The sequence below is a fragment of the Seriola lalandi genome, unplaced genomic scaffold (genome assembly GCF_002814215.2).
Source record: "Seriola lalandi dorsalis isolate HSWRI2012SDOR001 ecotype SW California unplaced genomic scaffold, Sedor1 jcf7180002054954, whole genome shotgun sequence".
In the NCBI taxonomy this organism is placed as follows: Eukaryota; Metazoa; Chordata; class Actinopteri; order Carangiformes; family Carangidae; genus Seriola; species Seriola lalandi.
Genome location: NW_019525505.1, coordinates 115320 through 131304, shown reverse-complemented (window position 1 = coordinate 131304; position 15985 = coordinate 115320). Strand labels below are relative to the sequence as shown.

The following is a 15985-nucleotide window of genomic DNA, read 5'->3' as shown; positions in this document are numbered from 1 at the left end:
CTGGACTACTTTGCTTAAGCTGCTGTCACCACGACCTGACCTCGGATAAACGGAGGAAAATGGATGGATTATTCATTTGAAAATCTTATTATTTCATGATTTCTTTTTTACGGTGGCCGTTCTGTGTTGAGTTTGCATGTTCTCAATAGGTGTGAATGGTTGTCTGTCTCTGTGTCGGCCACTGATAGACTGGCGAGGGTGTACCGCGCCTCTGGGATTGGCTCCAGCCCCTTCAGGTTGGTTAAAAAAAAAAAAAACTTTAATTCCCTCCTTAATGGAAATCCTGGCTCTGGTTGCACCTTTGTAACAACCAACTCAAAAATGTGTAATTATGTTCATGATTAACGCTTAATAATGATGATTATTATTAGCGTTATTTAAAGTTCTCATCAGAGAGCTTATTAGTTATTAGGCCGGTTTCATTTTTTATTCATGTGGAACACTGAGCTATTCAGAGCTGACAGAACCAGAATCCACCAACCAAGTTACAGGAATATGGTCACAGCCTTACAGTGCTGAATAATGGCCAGAAGTGTTTGTGCAGAGCGTTAAGATGTCACAGTGAAGTTGGCCCTGACCCTGATTCTTTTCCACAAACTGGACATTGATCAGTGTTTACACACGACCTTAAGAAGAGTCTGCAGGTTTTTCTTCCAGTCAGTCTCTGCATCAGTCCACGTCGCTGACTCGAGCTCTCACAGCTTAAAGCTCTCACAGCTAATCAGAGTAATGACTGATGAATGGTTACAGAGACTCTGGAGTCGGGTAGATGCATGCTTCAGCTTGTTTAAACCTCATCAGGTGAAAGCAACAGGCGAGACACAGGTACCTGAGCAGTTTTGAGGTACTGCAGGGTGAAGTACCACAGCTGAGAGGCTGTGTCCAGTAGGAGGAACTGGAAACCGGCTGAGGTGATGTAGGGCGCTTCTCCTGCCTCACTGATAAACAGAGCAGATGACAGGACAACATGAGGTACAGTACAAAGGTTCTCTGTCACTTCTATGTCACTAACACAACAACAAGTTCTCTCATTCTTCTCTTGTAAACGGATCATCAGCTGGTGAGGAATCACATTTAAAACCCTTTTGCAGAGTTCTTATGTTCACATATATATAAAATTTGGTTATTAACACTTTATAAATAAACAATGATAAACAAGAATTGTGACCAACATATGTGCAGCTGGGTGCAATAGTCTGCATCCCCTTAGACCCTGGGTGAAATCTACCTCTATTGTACAGTTCCATAATCATTTAAATATGTTTCCCCTCTGAGGAGCTTTTATGGTAAGAACTCAATGTTAAAATAGCCGAGGCCAAGTCCAAATGTATCTTAAACAGTAAGATCAAAAGTTTACATACTCTTTGATAAACTCTCTGGGTAATTAACTTTGATATTTAAAATCATGTATCTTATCTTAAAAAAATCAGTTAGCATTTAATGTTTGATGAGCGGCACCAGGTATGTTCAATACAGTGCTGCAGGGATGATTTATTTTTGTAGTCCAACCCTGAAGTCAGTGTCACCCTTGTTCCCTCCACAAAAAGCCAATGGGATTTTTCCATTGGCTTTTGGATTATTAGAGAAAATAAACAACAGTTTCTGATCCTGACAGGTTTAGTTCAGCAGGATCATCTTCACTAATGAACATCACTTCATGATGTTTGAAGCCTAAATACATTCAGCAGAAATAAAAAGCTAATGCTAGGCTATAAACCAACGACACCACGGTCACATGACTTCAACACCACGGTCACATGACTTCAACGTCACCACCATTAAACTTCAGCTTGTAGTTTGATTTAGCTCAGACCTCTTCTACAGAGTTAGTGACAGTTTGTATAAACACAACGAGGCTGTAAAGGTGGACTGGTGAGTTGATCAGTTTTCAAGTTCAATGTGATGAAGTTTAACATCCCTGACAACCTCTGTAGTCTCATTTAGACACTTGTTAGCAACCAGCCTTTTTTTATCAGATGTAAAAGCTTGAAGAAATCAGGACTGGAATATTTACTGATGTATTTTATGTTGTAGAATAAAACGTGAAAATGTCTTGAACTTGTGTTTTAACCACAGACCTTATTTCAGCCATCTAACCAAAAACACATTCAAACTATATTTACCACCTTGTGGTTGTACACCTCTGCTGTCACAATCTCTCCGTGTTTCTGGTGTTTCTGAAGAACATTAAGATGTCACAGTGAAGTTGAACTTCGACAATTTAGATATATTTTATATCTCATCTCTTTATTCTATCCTAACTGACATTGGAACTAAATTGTGTCATTCTTAGTGTATGAATTTGTTATGGCCAACCGCATGTTCTGTGAGGAAACAGTGACCTTGACCAAATTTGATGAAATTATATATATAGATATGGCATTTACAAGAACTGGACGGACGGATGTAGAGACGGGCTAATGACCTGAAAACATAATGCCTCTGGACCTGGCTGTCACTCACGCCGAGGCATAAACCCAGAGGCTTCAGGACAAGGGAACCAGAGGTGCTACAATGCTACTTATTTCCAGGTTTAAGGACTCAGTCCTGCAGCACTCTGTTAGGCCTGCATCTTATATTTGCAACTGGGTAGATCTCCAACAACAAGAAGGGAAACGGCTGTCAGAGGACCTCAAAATGAAACTGGCAAACTTTCATTAAGCTGGGGAGGGATACAAAAATACTTCAAAGCATTTAAAGATATCAGCACCGACTGTGAGGACCATAATCCAGAACTGCAAGAAACATGGACACACTAAGACTCTACCAAGGAGCAAAAATGTTCAAAGTAAAATAACTTAAAGAGCGGCAAGGAAACTTGCTCAAGAGCTTGGTAGGAATCCAGAGCAAACAGCAGGGAACCCGAAAAAGCCAAATGTATGGTGGCCCTGAGAGCTCAAAGCACTGCAACTTCACAAAACACAAGGAAATGGACAAAAGACAAACTACATGAGTGCGTTCCAGCGGGGTTCAGCACTTTTTAGCGTCCCCTGGAAACACTCATGTTGCGTTGTCAGCATTTGCAGCTCATGTGTTGTCACAGATGGCCTTCAGGACCACCGTACAAATGGAATAAAAGTCAACATCCACAGTCAGAGGCAGTCTGCACGAGTCTGAAATGTTTGGGAGAAAAGCAGGCAGGCAGCCATTGCTCACCTCTAAACACAAGGCAGCAGACTCGGAGGACGCTAAAGAGTTTCGGAACAAGATTACGTGCTCTGATGAGACCGACGTCAAATTATTTGGTCATAATTTGAACAGGTACATGTGGCGAGAAAAAAAACTCTGCCTATTCCCACAGTCCGACACGGCGGCAGCTCGCTGATGTGTCGGAGGTGTATGTCTGCATCAGGTTGTGAAGCTCTGCATAACGTGGAAGGAAGTATGGACGCAACCCGACATCAACAGATTTTAAAGCAAAGCCTCCTCCCGCCAGTCGAAGAGCTCAAAATGAAAAGGCTGCGGATCCTTCAACAACACAACGACCCAAAGCACAGAGCAGAGTCAACTCAGGAATGGTTTTAACAGAATAAGGTGAGAGTTGTGCCATGACCTTCCAGTCTCCTAGCCTCCAAATGACACCAGAGAGGGTAACAAGCTGCTGAGAGGGAACCCAAAGAGGTTGGAGGAGGTTATAAAGGCAAAGGCAGGACATACAAAGTATTAGAGAAAATTTCATAAAGAAGGATGCAAACGTTTGGACTGATATAATTTTCATTATTTCACTATCGCTTTCTTTTCATACACTCTTTGAACATTTTTGTTACTTTTAATAATGAAGGAACACGTGTACCGACTGAATGTGTATCAAATATCGTATTGATGAAAATGATTGTTATTTCAAAGGGGATGCAAATTTTTACAGTGTAGAAATAATCATTAGTAGTAGCTGTATTAGTAGTGTGTACCTTTTCATGAGGCCTGCTTGAACCAGCAGCTGAGCCAGGTCCTGGCTGACAGCGGCACTGGGAGAACCCACCATGAAATGCAGAATGACCTCCCAGCGCTCCATGGCGTAGCGGTCGAGACTCTCGATGTCCCGTGCGTGGCGGTCGGGACCCAGAGTGCTGCCCTCGTCGGCCCACGCCCGGCCCCTGTGTGTCGACACAGCAGTGAAACAACAGGTGATAGTCGTAGCTGCAGTTCTGCATTTCCATCTCACATTTGTCTCGTTGGCACAAAAATAAAACATTTGAAATTAAATTTGGAGATGATAAAAGTTGGTTTACATTATAGGAGTGAGATTAGGAGTGACATTTTTTATATGTACATAGAGTATATTAACAATATCTATGTGATGCATTTTTATATGATATGTTGCAACCATATATGTTAACAGCATATATCTAATTTATATATATAAGATTATTAAAACAACATACATCAATTTTAAAAATGTCTATATTCACATTGTGGGAAAGTGTTCTCAGACAGAATATCAACAAATACTGACAGGCTGAGGGATGGATATCTATGTAACATATGTCTACATAACAAGTATACATACATATTTGCATGGGCTACACATAGTGTATATGTTAGTGTATGAAAATTGTTCCAATTTGTAATAGGTTTCATATATAATTTTTTTACATGTTTTTATTCTATATTTCCATATGTCATATATGGAAATTCTATTAAACAGCATATATTTTATTTGCATATGGGTAAGAAGCAAGTTAAGCCAAGCATTAGCAGGTGTGTTTGTATAAGCATTAAACCATTTAACCTTGTACTACAAACTAAACTAAATGTCCTCTGTCACAGATTTGAGTGCACAATACCTGATGTATTTATTTTTTAATGTTTTGTGAAATGCACAGTTTGTGAAAAGAGAGTGAGAGAGAAGACTGCTGCTGCCCTATGATTAAACAGTGTGTTGGAGGGGAGGGGACGTACCCGCCGAGCAGGGCTATCCTCAGGTTGTCTTTGAACACTGGGTTTAAAATGTATCCCTGCAGGCCGCCCTGCAGCTGCTGACTGTGCCAGAGGCGGAGTCCCGCCAACACTGAGACACATTCATCATGATCCCTGCAGGTAGGAGCCACAGACAAAAAAAACAAACAAGTTACTGAACTGGTTATCACTCTGAAATGTGAAGTCCGCTGTTTTTCTCCTGCTGAATAGACGATAAAAGAGCTGCTGCCCCCCCGAAGGAATTTCATTTACTGTTTCACTTTCACCTTAATAATGTTCAAGAGGGGTTTTCACCCTTCAAGAATACAATTCTGGTGATGACGCTATCTCACACATAGACAGAGTCCATCATTACACCTGACAGACCGATCGTGGCTCGGGACCAGGCAACAGTATGTAGGATTCAGTGCAGCCAAACAAACAGAGGGGGGCACTGACTTGATGATCCAGCGTTAAGCCATTCAACAAACACAACTTCCAGCTAATATTATCAAGTCAACTGAAGCCAGGCTTCAAGAGTAAGAGTAAGGTAACCACACACTAGTCAACATCAGCAGTATCAATTGTGCTCTACTGTTTGTACCAAAGCAGTGTAACCATGGCTTCAAAACCTCTGGCCACTGAAGCAAGTCAATGAGCAGGGCCTTGCTCTTCACACACTCAATTACCACTTTATTAGGCACACCCAAGTAAAACTGCTGCAGTCAAATACAACCGCCCCACAATGATCCTACCTTAATGACACTTCTAATACTCAGTGTTTGTCAAAACTGCTTTAGAGAGCTGTTGATTTAACTTTGAGGTCATGTGGACTCTGTAGTTTGAAGTGCTGTGTTTTACTGAAAAGTGTTGCCCTCACTGATATTAAGTATGATGTGATGGACTAAATATTAGAAACACCTCTCAGTATGACACAACACAATTCAACAGCAGCACAAACCGCAACCTCAAAAATGGTCATAAATGTGAATCAGTGCCTCTCTAAAAGCTCCCCACAACCTTCCTGAGGGTCGAAATTATTGCAGACTTGTTGTATTAAGCCTGCATTAGTTTGAGCTAGGTGTACCTAACAAACCGGCAACTGAGTTTACTTGGATGTATGAGTTCGGTTAGTAAGTCACAGGGACATGTCCTTAAGCTCAAACCTGCAAAAAATCCTGTTCTTCAGTGAAGGATGAAAAATGTTGATTTAATTATGATTTCGGATGAGAAAGTAAGTATCACAATTTGGTTTTCACAATAACGAGTTAGAAACATGTGAGAATATACAAGGAATAAAATAGGTAAACTTCAAAGAAGAACCAATCTGAAGTTAATCTGCGATGCAATAAACAAAAATAAAACATTTAATTATTAACTATGACATTATGATGGGTATTTGAAAATATAAAAACTTTTTAAAAATGGAATAAGTTTATAAATCATACATGTTTCAATAGCAAACAGGAGGTAACAGTAAGCTTTTAAACAATACAGCAACAACAACTTTGCGCACTTTGAGTAGAACCCTCCCCAGTGGTGCGCACAACTGCACAGTCTAATCATCTCTCATAATAAGAGTGTGGAGACAGAGGAAACACAGTGTAGAACGCAGTGAAATAAATAACAATGCAGGAACACATTATTTAAAAAAACAGTGCACTTTAAATAACACTGTCAAAATTTAACAATTGAATCCTTTAATTGTATTTTTTTTTTTTTTTACTATATAAGATGGATTAACATGATCATTCTGTGTTAGCCTGGAACAGAATAGGACAAAGGGACATGGGATTGTCATAATGCAGGATTATTGCATTAATGTGATAAAGCATGTTGGTCTGTCAGGAACTGAATTCACTGGATCAACCGAGGACAAACAGACTGTATTGAATGTGAATCATTCATGTTAAGGCTAATGTGTGATTCGTCAGTGCTGGCACTGATACTGCTCTGGTGTATTACGTCAGAGCATCCTTACACTGAATACTTTAGACTGAACTTTTTGGTTTTTCTAACAGCTGTCAGATTTAGTCACAGATGGATGCTGACATGAAAACAATTCCATAGACGTCCACACAGTAAGGCATACAGATTTAAATCTGGGCAAAGAGAGGGCACTGATATCAGACTGGTTCTCTGTATCAGCGGACACCCTGAGTTGTGGTAATGTAATCTGGATCAGGGAGGAAAAGCTGGATCTGGGATGACTTGTTACGGTATGAATGACGGAAACCTGTCAGGTTTGGGCAGCAGGAGCGATGCTGACACATAACACATTCATTACAGAGAACTAATGTGGATGTAAATAATAATCACCAGAGGCCATCTTGCTGGGATCACACCAGCCACAACATCTGTCAACAGTCAACATGTTGACATGCCAACCAACCCCTGTGTGTCTGTGTGTGTGTGTGTGTTTGTGTGTCAAACATCTGTGCTCAAAACCACCTCTGTGGTAGTTCCTGTTACAATAGGTGTCTCTAGGGCCACATTTTGCCATGGCACACACCAGCCACATGCTGGCAAGTCTGCTAATAAATAAACTAACTGAGTGTCAGTGGGGGACCAAAGTCAGTGTAATGAAGGCATGACGAGTTAAGTGACTCACTTCTGACTGTCTTTTTTCACCCACAATGCCACTGCTGCCTGGGGCAGGGGCTGATCCAGGAACAGCATACGCATCACATAATTCTTGGCCAGAGAAGGGAGTTCCCTGTAGAAGATCAAACACAATATAAAATAAAACTGTGCATCACAATCCTATCATGTGTCATATGTCATAACCACAGCCATCATACCTGTAGACAGCCAGACATGTTGCTGGATGGTTGTAGAGTTTGTCCAGTATGTCAGGACTCAGCTCTCTCAGGTATTCATGCAAATTCTTACACTGCAGCTGGACACGCAGCTTCATTATCTACCAAAATAAAGAACCATGTCATTAGATGCTGTAACGTGCGGCCCCCCCTGATGACGTCGTTCATACTCACGAGAGCAGAACGTCGCACCAAATCCCCTTTAAAAATCTAGCAAGCTATTGTTGCTTTGGTCATTTCCAAACAACCGTAGTGAACTTATTATATCCGACTAATGATTTTTTATTCTTTGGATCAACCCTTTCCTTCGGCATACATATATATTCAACGTTTAGCTTTTATTTTGAGTGTGTTCCGAAATGTTATGTGAAATGTTATGTGTTCAGGGAGTCATTGACAACAAAGAAAGTACCGAGGACAGAGGTGTTATTTACCGTGAGGGTTGATTTGAAATATCGAGGAATTCCCGGTTTTGAAGTTAGTCTATAGTAGAATATAACTGCATTGTTGACATCATGTAGTTCTGTTTCGCTAAGCATCCATGTTTCCGGCACAGTGAACGTTCCAGATCATGTGACCTTAATGCGAACGTCCTTATTGGTCCTTATACTCTTCAGCTATTTTCAATGGTGATCGTTGAACAGCTTTTAGGGCGCAGTACCGCCACCTGCTGTCCAGAGTGTAGACTGGGACTACAGGACCATTCATCATTTCAGACTTCATTACATTTGAAATGTAAATACATCAGAAGTACACACACAAAAAAACAGCAGTTGAATAAACTAAATTTGAATATGAACATGTACAAGTAATAAATCCTATCTTCTAACATGGTTATTGCTGTAAGGACATCATGACTGAGGTAAACACAGCACCTAGGCCACGTTGAATCAGATGTATGTTTGTAAGCATTCTTCCCTCTCTCTCGCTCTCTTCCTCTCTCTCTTCCCATAAGGCAACAAGGTTCCATTCTCCTTTGGGGGCTTATGTGAAGGCTTATGCAGCCTTTGCATGGCGGAGGTCACAGTAAAGAAGTAAACTTTGTTGAGGACACACATAGGGGTAAGTGAACATGTATGGTATTTGCAAGTGCATTACATCCACCAAGTTTGGTCCATTTCCTCCTTCTCCTGTATATCTTCAAAATTAATGAAGTAGATACAGACTGGAAAACAATTTGATTTGAAGCTGAAAATTTTTGTCGAAGGATGCACAACAACACACATTTATATTATTTTAACTTGGCAAGCTCTTTTCATCCAGCTGGTGAAAAAATGGTCAAAACCAAAACAAATGTGTTGTTGTGCACCCCCTTCAAAATAATTTTAGCATAATTTAGCCTAATTATTTCCGGGCATCAACAACTGCAGACTTTATAGAGTAGGTTGTAATTCAAATAAGCATGCATGGTTGTTTACTCTCTATAGTTCCTGTACTAGCTTGCATAATGGCTCTTGCCATGTGACACTTATTTGTGCAGCATCAATCACAATGAATGACAGTTTAATGAATATCCGGCTTCATTTTGACTCACTGTGAAATCATTATCTGCATCACATCTGCAACCGAAACTTCACAGGATCAAGGTCACCGCAGAGTTGCAACTGTCGTCTGTTCAATCGATATTCAAACTTTGTTATATATAATGTCAATGTCACAGAAAGTGGTATCAAACTCATCATGGATCACATGTAGCCGTTTTGAAACATTTTCCACTACATAAAATGACGAGTACGCTGATCAGGTGTCACAGGTCTAAGTATCTTTTCTATATATTGTTTAATTTTATGGATTTGCTGATTTTTCTTTTATTATTACAAAGCTTGAGATACAAGTACAAGTACTTGTCATGTCATTGATGCAGCTGCCATTTTGGGTTTTATAGGAAAGCTTGGCACAGATGATCTTCAGACCAGGACTTATAAAACTGGGGCTGGGCACTGCCACTGATTTCCCATGTCAAGTCAATTCAATTCCAATTCACAAGGTCCTGATTTGATTTGATTCAATATTGATTCAGCCAGAGATATTTCAGTTACAATACCAATTTTACTTGGATATGCATGAGATTCTCAGAGAACTAATGCTATAAATGTTACTCTAACCTGGTGCATTATTAAAGTATTGGTGTTTCTTTACAAATGGACCCCAAAGCAGTTACATTAATGCACTTTCTATTTAACTTGACCAACTGTTTAGACACATCTCAAGAAATAATGGGTAGGTAACAGGAGTGGAACGGTCCAGTGGAGTCACTGGCCATGTTTTTGACTTTCACGTGACAAGTTCCCGTTGTGCAAGAAGTGTGGCATCTTTATTTATTATGTGACTATCCAGTAGTAGTTTCATCAGTAGTTTCAGTAGTTTTCAGTGCAAATTCCTTTGGGGGCCCGAGCTCTTTCAACAGGGTATCTTTTTTAGAATATTAAGAGTAACTAAAACAGATAACAAAAAACTAAACAGATGGAAAGATACCATTATGTACCATAATACCATTAAATCTATAATAATAATATTATAATGAGTTGTTCCATGCGCCACAATAAAACCCTGGACCACTGTTATGGCTCCATAAAAGGAGCATATAAGTCAATGGCAGGCCTTGCCCTCCAGTCACAACACTGAGTGTTAGAGAAGGTGTGTTAGCGGCTAGTAAAGGTCTGGAATGAGGATTTCTCTCTTGCCCTTCAGGTTTTGCTTTGACTGCACAGAATGGTTAGTGTTTATAGAATCCCCAGTCATTATTGATGAGTAAACAGATGTTGCAGTTACTTCTCTTTTTGTAGAGGTAATGCCACCAAGTTTTTTTTCCTAACAACAAACCATAGGCCTCCTCATCAACCCTGATGGGTCTGTTTCAGAAAAGAAAAAATACTTTTAATGAGGGTAATATTATTGAACTTAAGGAAACAAACTGGAGATCAGGTCAGAAATCAAATAGGCTAAACTCAGGTACAGAGATACAGTACCAATTTAAGGGAAGCCTGGAAAGGCATGAAAGCTTTAACTGGATAATGACAAAGTCAATAGAATGATTGCCCTGGCTGGTTTTAAAGCAGACAGAAAGTTGTCTGATGAGCTAAACACTTTTTATTTAAGATGACACGTCAAGCATCACACGTGTGTCAGATGCTCTGTCCCTCTTCAACTTCCACCCAGTCCTCTAGAAGTTCAGTCTCTGCCACTGTAGCAGGGGAAACATCTTCAACCGAATAAGCATCAGCATCAGCATCAAGACTAAAACTCCTACAACATTAAATTACTTCAGGCCAGTAGCATCAACATTAATCCAGAATACAATGGAGAAGCTCAATAAAAAAGAGGTGTTATTGCAAGTGGATAAAGATCCCCTGTAATTTGCATACAGGTCTGTCAGAGGTGTGGAGGATGCTACTGTCAAAGTACTAAACTTTCTGTATCGCCACCTATAGGATACAAAAGCTCACGCCAGGCTGTTGTTTATAGATTCCTCCTCTGCTTTTAACACTATCCAGCCACATCTGTGAACAGAAAAGCTAATTCATCTTTTCCAAATGGATTTTAATCTAGTTGTCTGGATTTTTAGACTTCTTGACTGATAGGTCTCAGTGTGTGAGGGTAAATGGCACATTCTCCAATCAGCTGCACTCTTCCAGTGGTTCTCCACAAAGCTGCCGTCTCTCTCCACTTCTTTACACCTCGTACACCAATGACTGTCGCAGCAACCACAAAAACAGACACATTATCAAATTTGCAGATGACTCTGTTTTCTTGAGGGGGAAAGAGTAACATGGTCCTCTGGTTGATGAGTCCTTTCTCAACAAACAGAGAGAGGAAGATGTGCTCTTTTAATGTCTCCTCTGATGATGACTCTCTTTTGTAGAAGTTTTATTGAATCAGTTTTAATGTTCTGCGTTGTAACTTTACTCTGGTCAACAAAAACAGGCTCGGTAGCCTCATCAAAGTGGCCAGTAAGATTTCATGGAGGAGTCAAGTCCAGCTTCCAGACCTTTGGACAGAGTTTGAACTGTTACCCTGTAGTGTTCGGTTTAGGGTTCCTGTTATGAGAACCAAGACATACAAGTTTTCCTTTGCTCCCGCTGCTTTTCTGTTATTAAATGGCAAATAGTTTTTTTTATTGTTGTCTGGAGATCACTTATTCGCACAGACTGCGTACTTGACTTTTGCACTTTGACCTTGATGAATTAACTTACTCTGGCCTTCACGCCATACCGCCCGTTGATGTCCATTCATGTTGGTTTGGTGCTATGTGTGTCCTTATATGTTTGTTTATGTACAGTTTGGCTGCAAATCAATTTCTCTGCAAGGGGAACTTTGAGATGAGAAACAGCTGATGACCACACATTATAAACATTACACAACATATTCTTCCACTTTCAACCAATCATGTTCTTCTGCTCTTGCATGAAAGTATGCTTCCTGTTTCTTCACTTGTAGACATGTTTGTCTCTCTTCAGTTCTTCGTCCTGCTTGTCGGATCATGAAGACGCCGCAGATTCAACCGTCTCAAAAGAATCAGCAATCACCAAGACGTCAGATCCTGTTTCTATGTGAGTGTACTGCTATATGCTATTTTCAACAACTTTAAACATCATTGGTTTTATTTTATTCATCAGTTCTGTGTCATATGCTAAAGCGCTGTGCAGCACACACACACACACAGACACACACAGACCCTGTTCTTACTGTTTATGGCAGAGAGAGCTAAACGTTTTGAAGTGTGGTTCAGTGTTATTCATTTAAGCTAGCTAGCTTGTAGTTTACCTGTCATTGTGTCAGGTGTGTTTTGTATGCTGCAGCCTGGAGCCCACACACAGCTGAAATATACAAGATGAGTTAATGATGAAAAGTAACCTTAAGCTGATCGATACGGGTGTGTTTTTAATTTCATATATATTATATAGCATATGCATAGGCTGAATTGTCGTTCAGAAACTAAATTTTTGGTCACTTAAGTCATGTTCTTTTTATTCCCTTACAAAGTGTTTCAGGGCCATATTTTGCAATTAAAATCCTTGTCAATTGGGGCAGAACTTTGTGAGAGAAAATACTGCTAACTAATACAGGATAAATGTAATCTAAGAGAGATTATGTGTTTTTATGTAATCACCAAGATGAAAAGTGAAGCAGCAAGAACAGGTTTAATCAACAGCTGATGAGATGAACTATGTAATGAACTGGGCAATGGTGGGAGAGAATATGTTTTGCTGTTTGCTATACGGCATACTAGTAAATTATACTAAGATGTCTACAAGTTGTTTTTTTTTTTTTTAATGGTTAAAATATTCTTATGTATCTCAACATCAACCCAGTCATGAGCAAAATATTAAGTGAGTTGCTCTGTAGCTGGAGATTTTCCTGGTCACAACCAGCAGTAGCTGGAGGCCATGAACAGAAATGGAGATTTTTGCCTTGTGTTCATTTGTTCATCCTCTGGAGCTGACCATTTGACCCTTGGCCTGGTTGTACATCTCTCTGACATGCTAAAATCTGGTCTGTTTGTGAAAGTGGGATCCCTCGTCTCTTTTTGCTATCAATTTCATATTTTGGTACGAAGAGTAAGAAGGGTCTCAATTTTAGGTCCATAACTCTGCATGTCCTTAATATGAACTTTAAAAAAAAAAAAAAAAAAATTTGGGGGCCTTTTTTGCCTTATTGACAGTACAGTAAAGAGAGACAGGAAATGGGGAGGCAGAGAGAGGGGGAATGACATGCAGCAAAGGGCTGTCCGATGCAGGACTTGAACCGGGGCCAACTGCAGCGAGGACCTTAGCCTCTGATGTTCAACCAACTGAGCTACTCGACACCCCAATATGAACTTTTTTAATGGCTTGTGACTGATGCCAGACCAGGTATATCTGCTTGTAATTTGACCCTAGCATATGTTGAATTTAAGAGGCTGTGCTGGGGCCATATTGAAGACTAGCATAATAACTTATGGAATCAAATACCTAGCTTCACCCCTCCACAGATGCCACAATGCTCCCACAACAGTCTGCTGCCAAGCCTCGTTGTTAGGAGTAGTTGCTCAGTTGCGCTGGTCCCTTTCAGTGGTGCATGCCATTGTAACCTGATCAGGTCTTGGCTAAACTCGAGCTAAATTAAACATAAACCCGACAACGCCACCCTGGGAGTTCCACCCAGGGAGTACACAGTATTATTAAACTCTACTTTGACTGCACAAGTAAGTTTCACAAGAATTTAACAGGGACGTAGTTTTGAGAAGAAAGAGTTTTCTTTTACATTTAATTTCCTTCAGCGATGCAATGTTTAATACAATGGCAATAAAATAACATCAAACTGAAGATTGGTCAATATCTAGGTTTCAGTGATTTTAGAATAGTTAAAAACTGAATTAAGAAAAGAACTATAAAAAAATTGGAGAGCGAGACCAAAACGGAAACATACAAAAGGGGTCACACTATTAGGTAGGCGTTAAACTAGAACACAATAAACAAATCACCATAAAATATAAAAGCACACAAGAAAATAAATAAATAAAATCACAAGGCCACCTTTTAAAAGTTAGTGCTAAACCACTTCTCTATGAATCAAAATTATTTTAAAACAATCATGATATAAAAAATGAGCCCCACCACTAGACCAAAATATAAAACAAATTACAAATACTTAAAAAAAACATAAATAGACTAAAATCACTGAAGAAAACCTAGTATTTAAAACTCAATAAAAGAAATTAAAAATTCAAGTGAGTTTCAACAGATACAAAGCAGCAGTGGCAATCACCTTGGCTGTATATTATCCAATCAATGCATATGATGTGGCAACCATGGGGGAACGCAGACACCATTTGTTGGTTCCACCGAATGTAATGGCACCAAACCAGGAACAGCAGCAAGAAGATCTGAATTGGTTAGTGCTACCACCTGTCTTTATGTGCTGCTAATTAGGGAACTTGCTGCAGGTGTGGGACCGGAAGGAGCTGGGATTACACAGCAACCCCCAGTGGCGAGGAGGACATAACCTACCGGTTACACCATAGTAGCACTCTGCCGCTGGGGTGTCCTTGTCTCAGTTACACCAGTCTCTCTTTCTCTTTCTTGCTCTTCATGGATGCCACTGGTTGCTTGCCGTCTCTCTGTGTTACGTCTGCTTCACCTTCAGCCTTCTGCACCCTGTGTCTGAAGAAAGCTAACCCCAGGAAAAGAACCTACACCTCCCACACAGTACGACAATTATTTCTCTCCTTTCCTTTCTCCTTTCATTGATACTTCTGTACCTGTAAGCTAACCATTTGTGACTGATAAAAGCAAGCCAGCTGAATAAGCTTTGTCATCATGTCATTATCCCAAACCATGTCAATGGTGCTTTGCCTGGGCTCTGAGGGCTGTGCTGGATCTGACTCTGGGGGCTGTGCTACCATTTCTTAACCTTGATGTTAGCTGAACGTCTTGTCTGCCTGCCTCACTCCATCAGTGGCTCACACACTTAAATCTCTGCTCCCATGTGTTGCGAAGAAACTGTAGGTAAATGTAAGTAGCATTAGCTAGCTTTAATACACTTTACTTTATTACTTTCATTTTCTGAATTATATTGTGTTAAGTATCAACAGATGTATAATAATAATAATAATAATGTTAGCAAGTTTCTAACTTAAGCCTTAAGTTACAGTTTAGATAACTAATGCTAGCTAACTGATAGCGTGCCCTTTCATTTCCAATGTTGGCTTGTCATTTCATTACCGATATAAAATGTCATATATGATGCTTTAGTTAGTCTTTAACCTATTTGGCTGGGCCACAACAGTGGGGGCCAACCCAATAATGGCAAATGTCACTGAGTGACTGAGTGATCATATTTCCACCTTTGGTCAGCCAAATGCCATATGAGAGGAAATATTGTACTTTCTACTCCACTACATTTATTTGCTTTAGTCAAATAAGCAAGATCACCACAACACTCCAGTCCGCTGAAGCACGCGCCTGCACTGCACTGGGTTCCCTTTCGTCACGAAAGTTGACCTCCCCGATTTTCATTGTATAACTCGCACTCTGTCTGATTAATTGACAGCAATGGGAAAAGAAGTGGGACAGAACACTTTCCTTTCTGAGGGAAAACCTAATTTTAATATTTAAAAAGCAAGTATATAATAAAACATTAAACAGTTGTTTAAGTGTGAATTAATATTTATCAGAAAACCCACATGACTGTCCAACCTGGTCTTTCACAGTAACTCATTCTCTCAGGTCCTGTAGCACTGATTCAGCTCAGTGGCAGGAATCAAAATGAGGAACTTGTGGTTGGTGTCT

General features: G+C 40.0%; 2 protein-coding genes across 3 annotated transcripts in view; one reads left to right on the top strand and one right to left on the bottom strand.

The window, feature by feature from the left end:
* The window catches only part of gtf2h4 (general transcription factor IIH, polypeptide 4), a 17582-nt gene extending 9305 nt beyond the window's left edge, over window positions 1–8277 (bottom strand). Inside the window, exons 1-6 of the mRNA XM_087170611.1 lie at window positions 8150–8277; window positions 7698–7816; window positions 7508–7612; window positions 4900–5031; window positions 3909–4094; window positions 794–938 (exon numbers count right to left, since the gene is read on the bottom strand). Coding sequence (XP_087026737.1) covers window positions 794–938; window positions 3909–4094; window positions 4900–5031; window positions 7508–7612; window positions 7698–7816; window positions 8150–8254 — 792 coding nt within the window. The 5' untranslated portion in view covers window positions 8255–8277. The remainder of the gene's footprint in view (window positions 1–793; window positions 939–3908; window positions 4095–4899; window positions 5032–7507; window positions 7613–7697; window positions 7817–8149) is intronic.
* A 3908-nt stretch (window positions 8278–12185) lies between these two features.
* The window catches only part of LOC111645585 (NACHT, LRR and PYD domains-containing protein 3-like), a 30247-nt gene continuing 26447 nt past the window's right edge, over window positions 12186–15985 (top strand). For both annotated transcript variants that reach the window (XM_087170617.1, XM_087170616.1), the window contains exon 1: window positions 12186–12265. The gene's annotated coding sequence lies outside the window, so the exon portion shown is untranslated. The remainder of the gene's footprint in view (window positions 12266–15985) is intronic.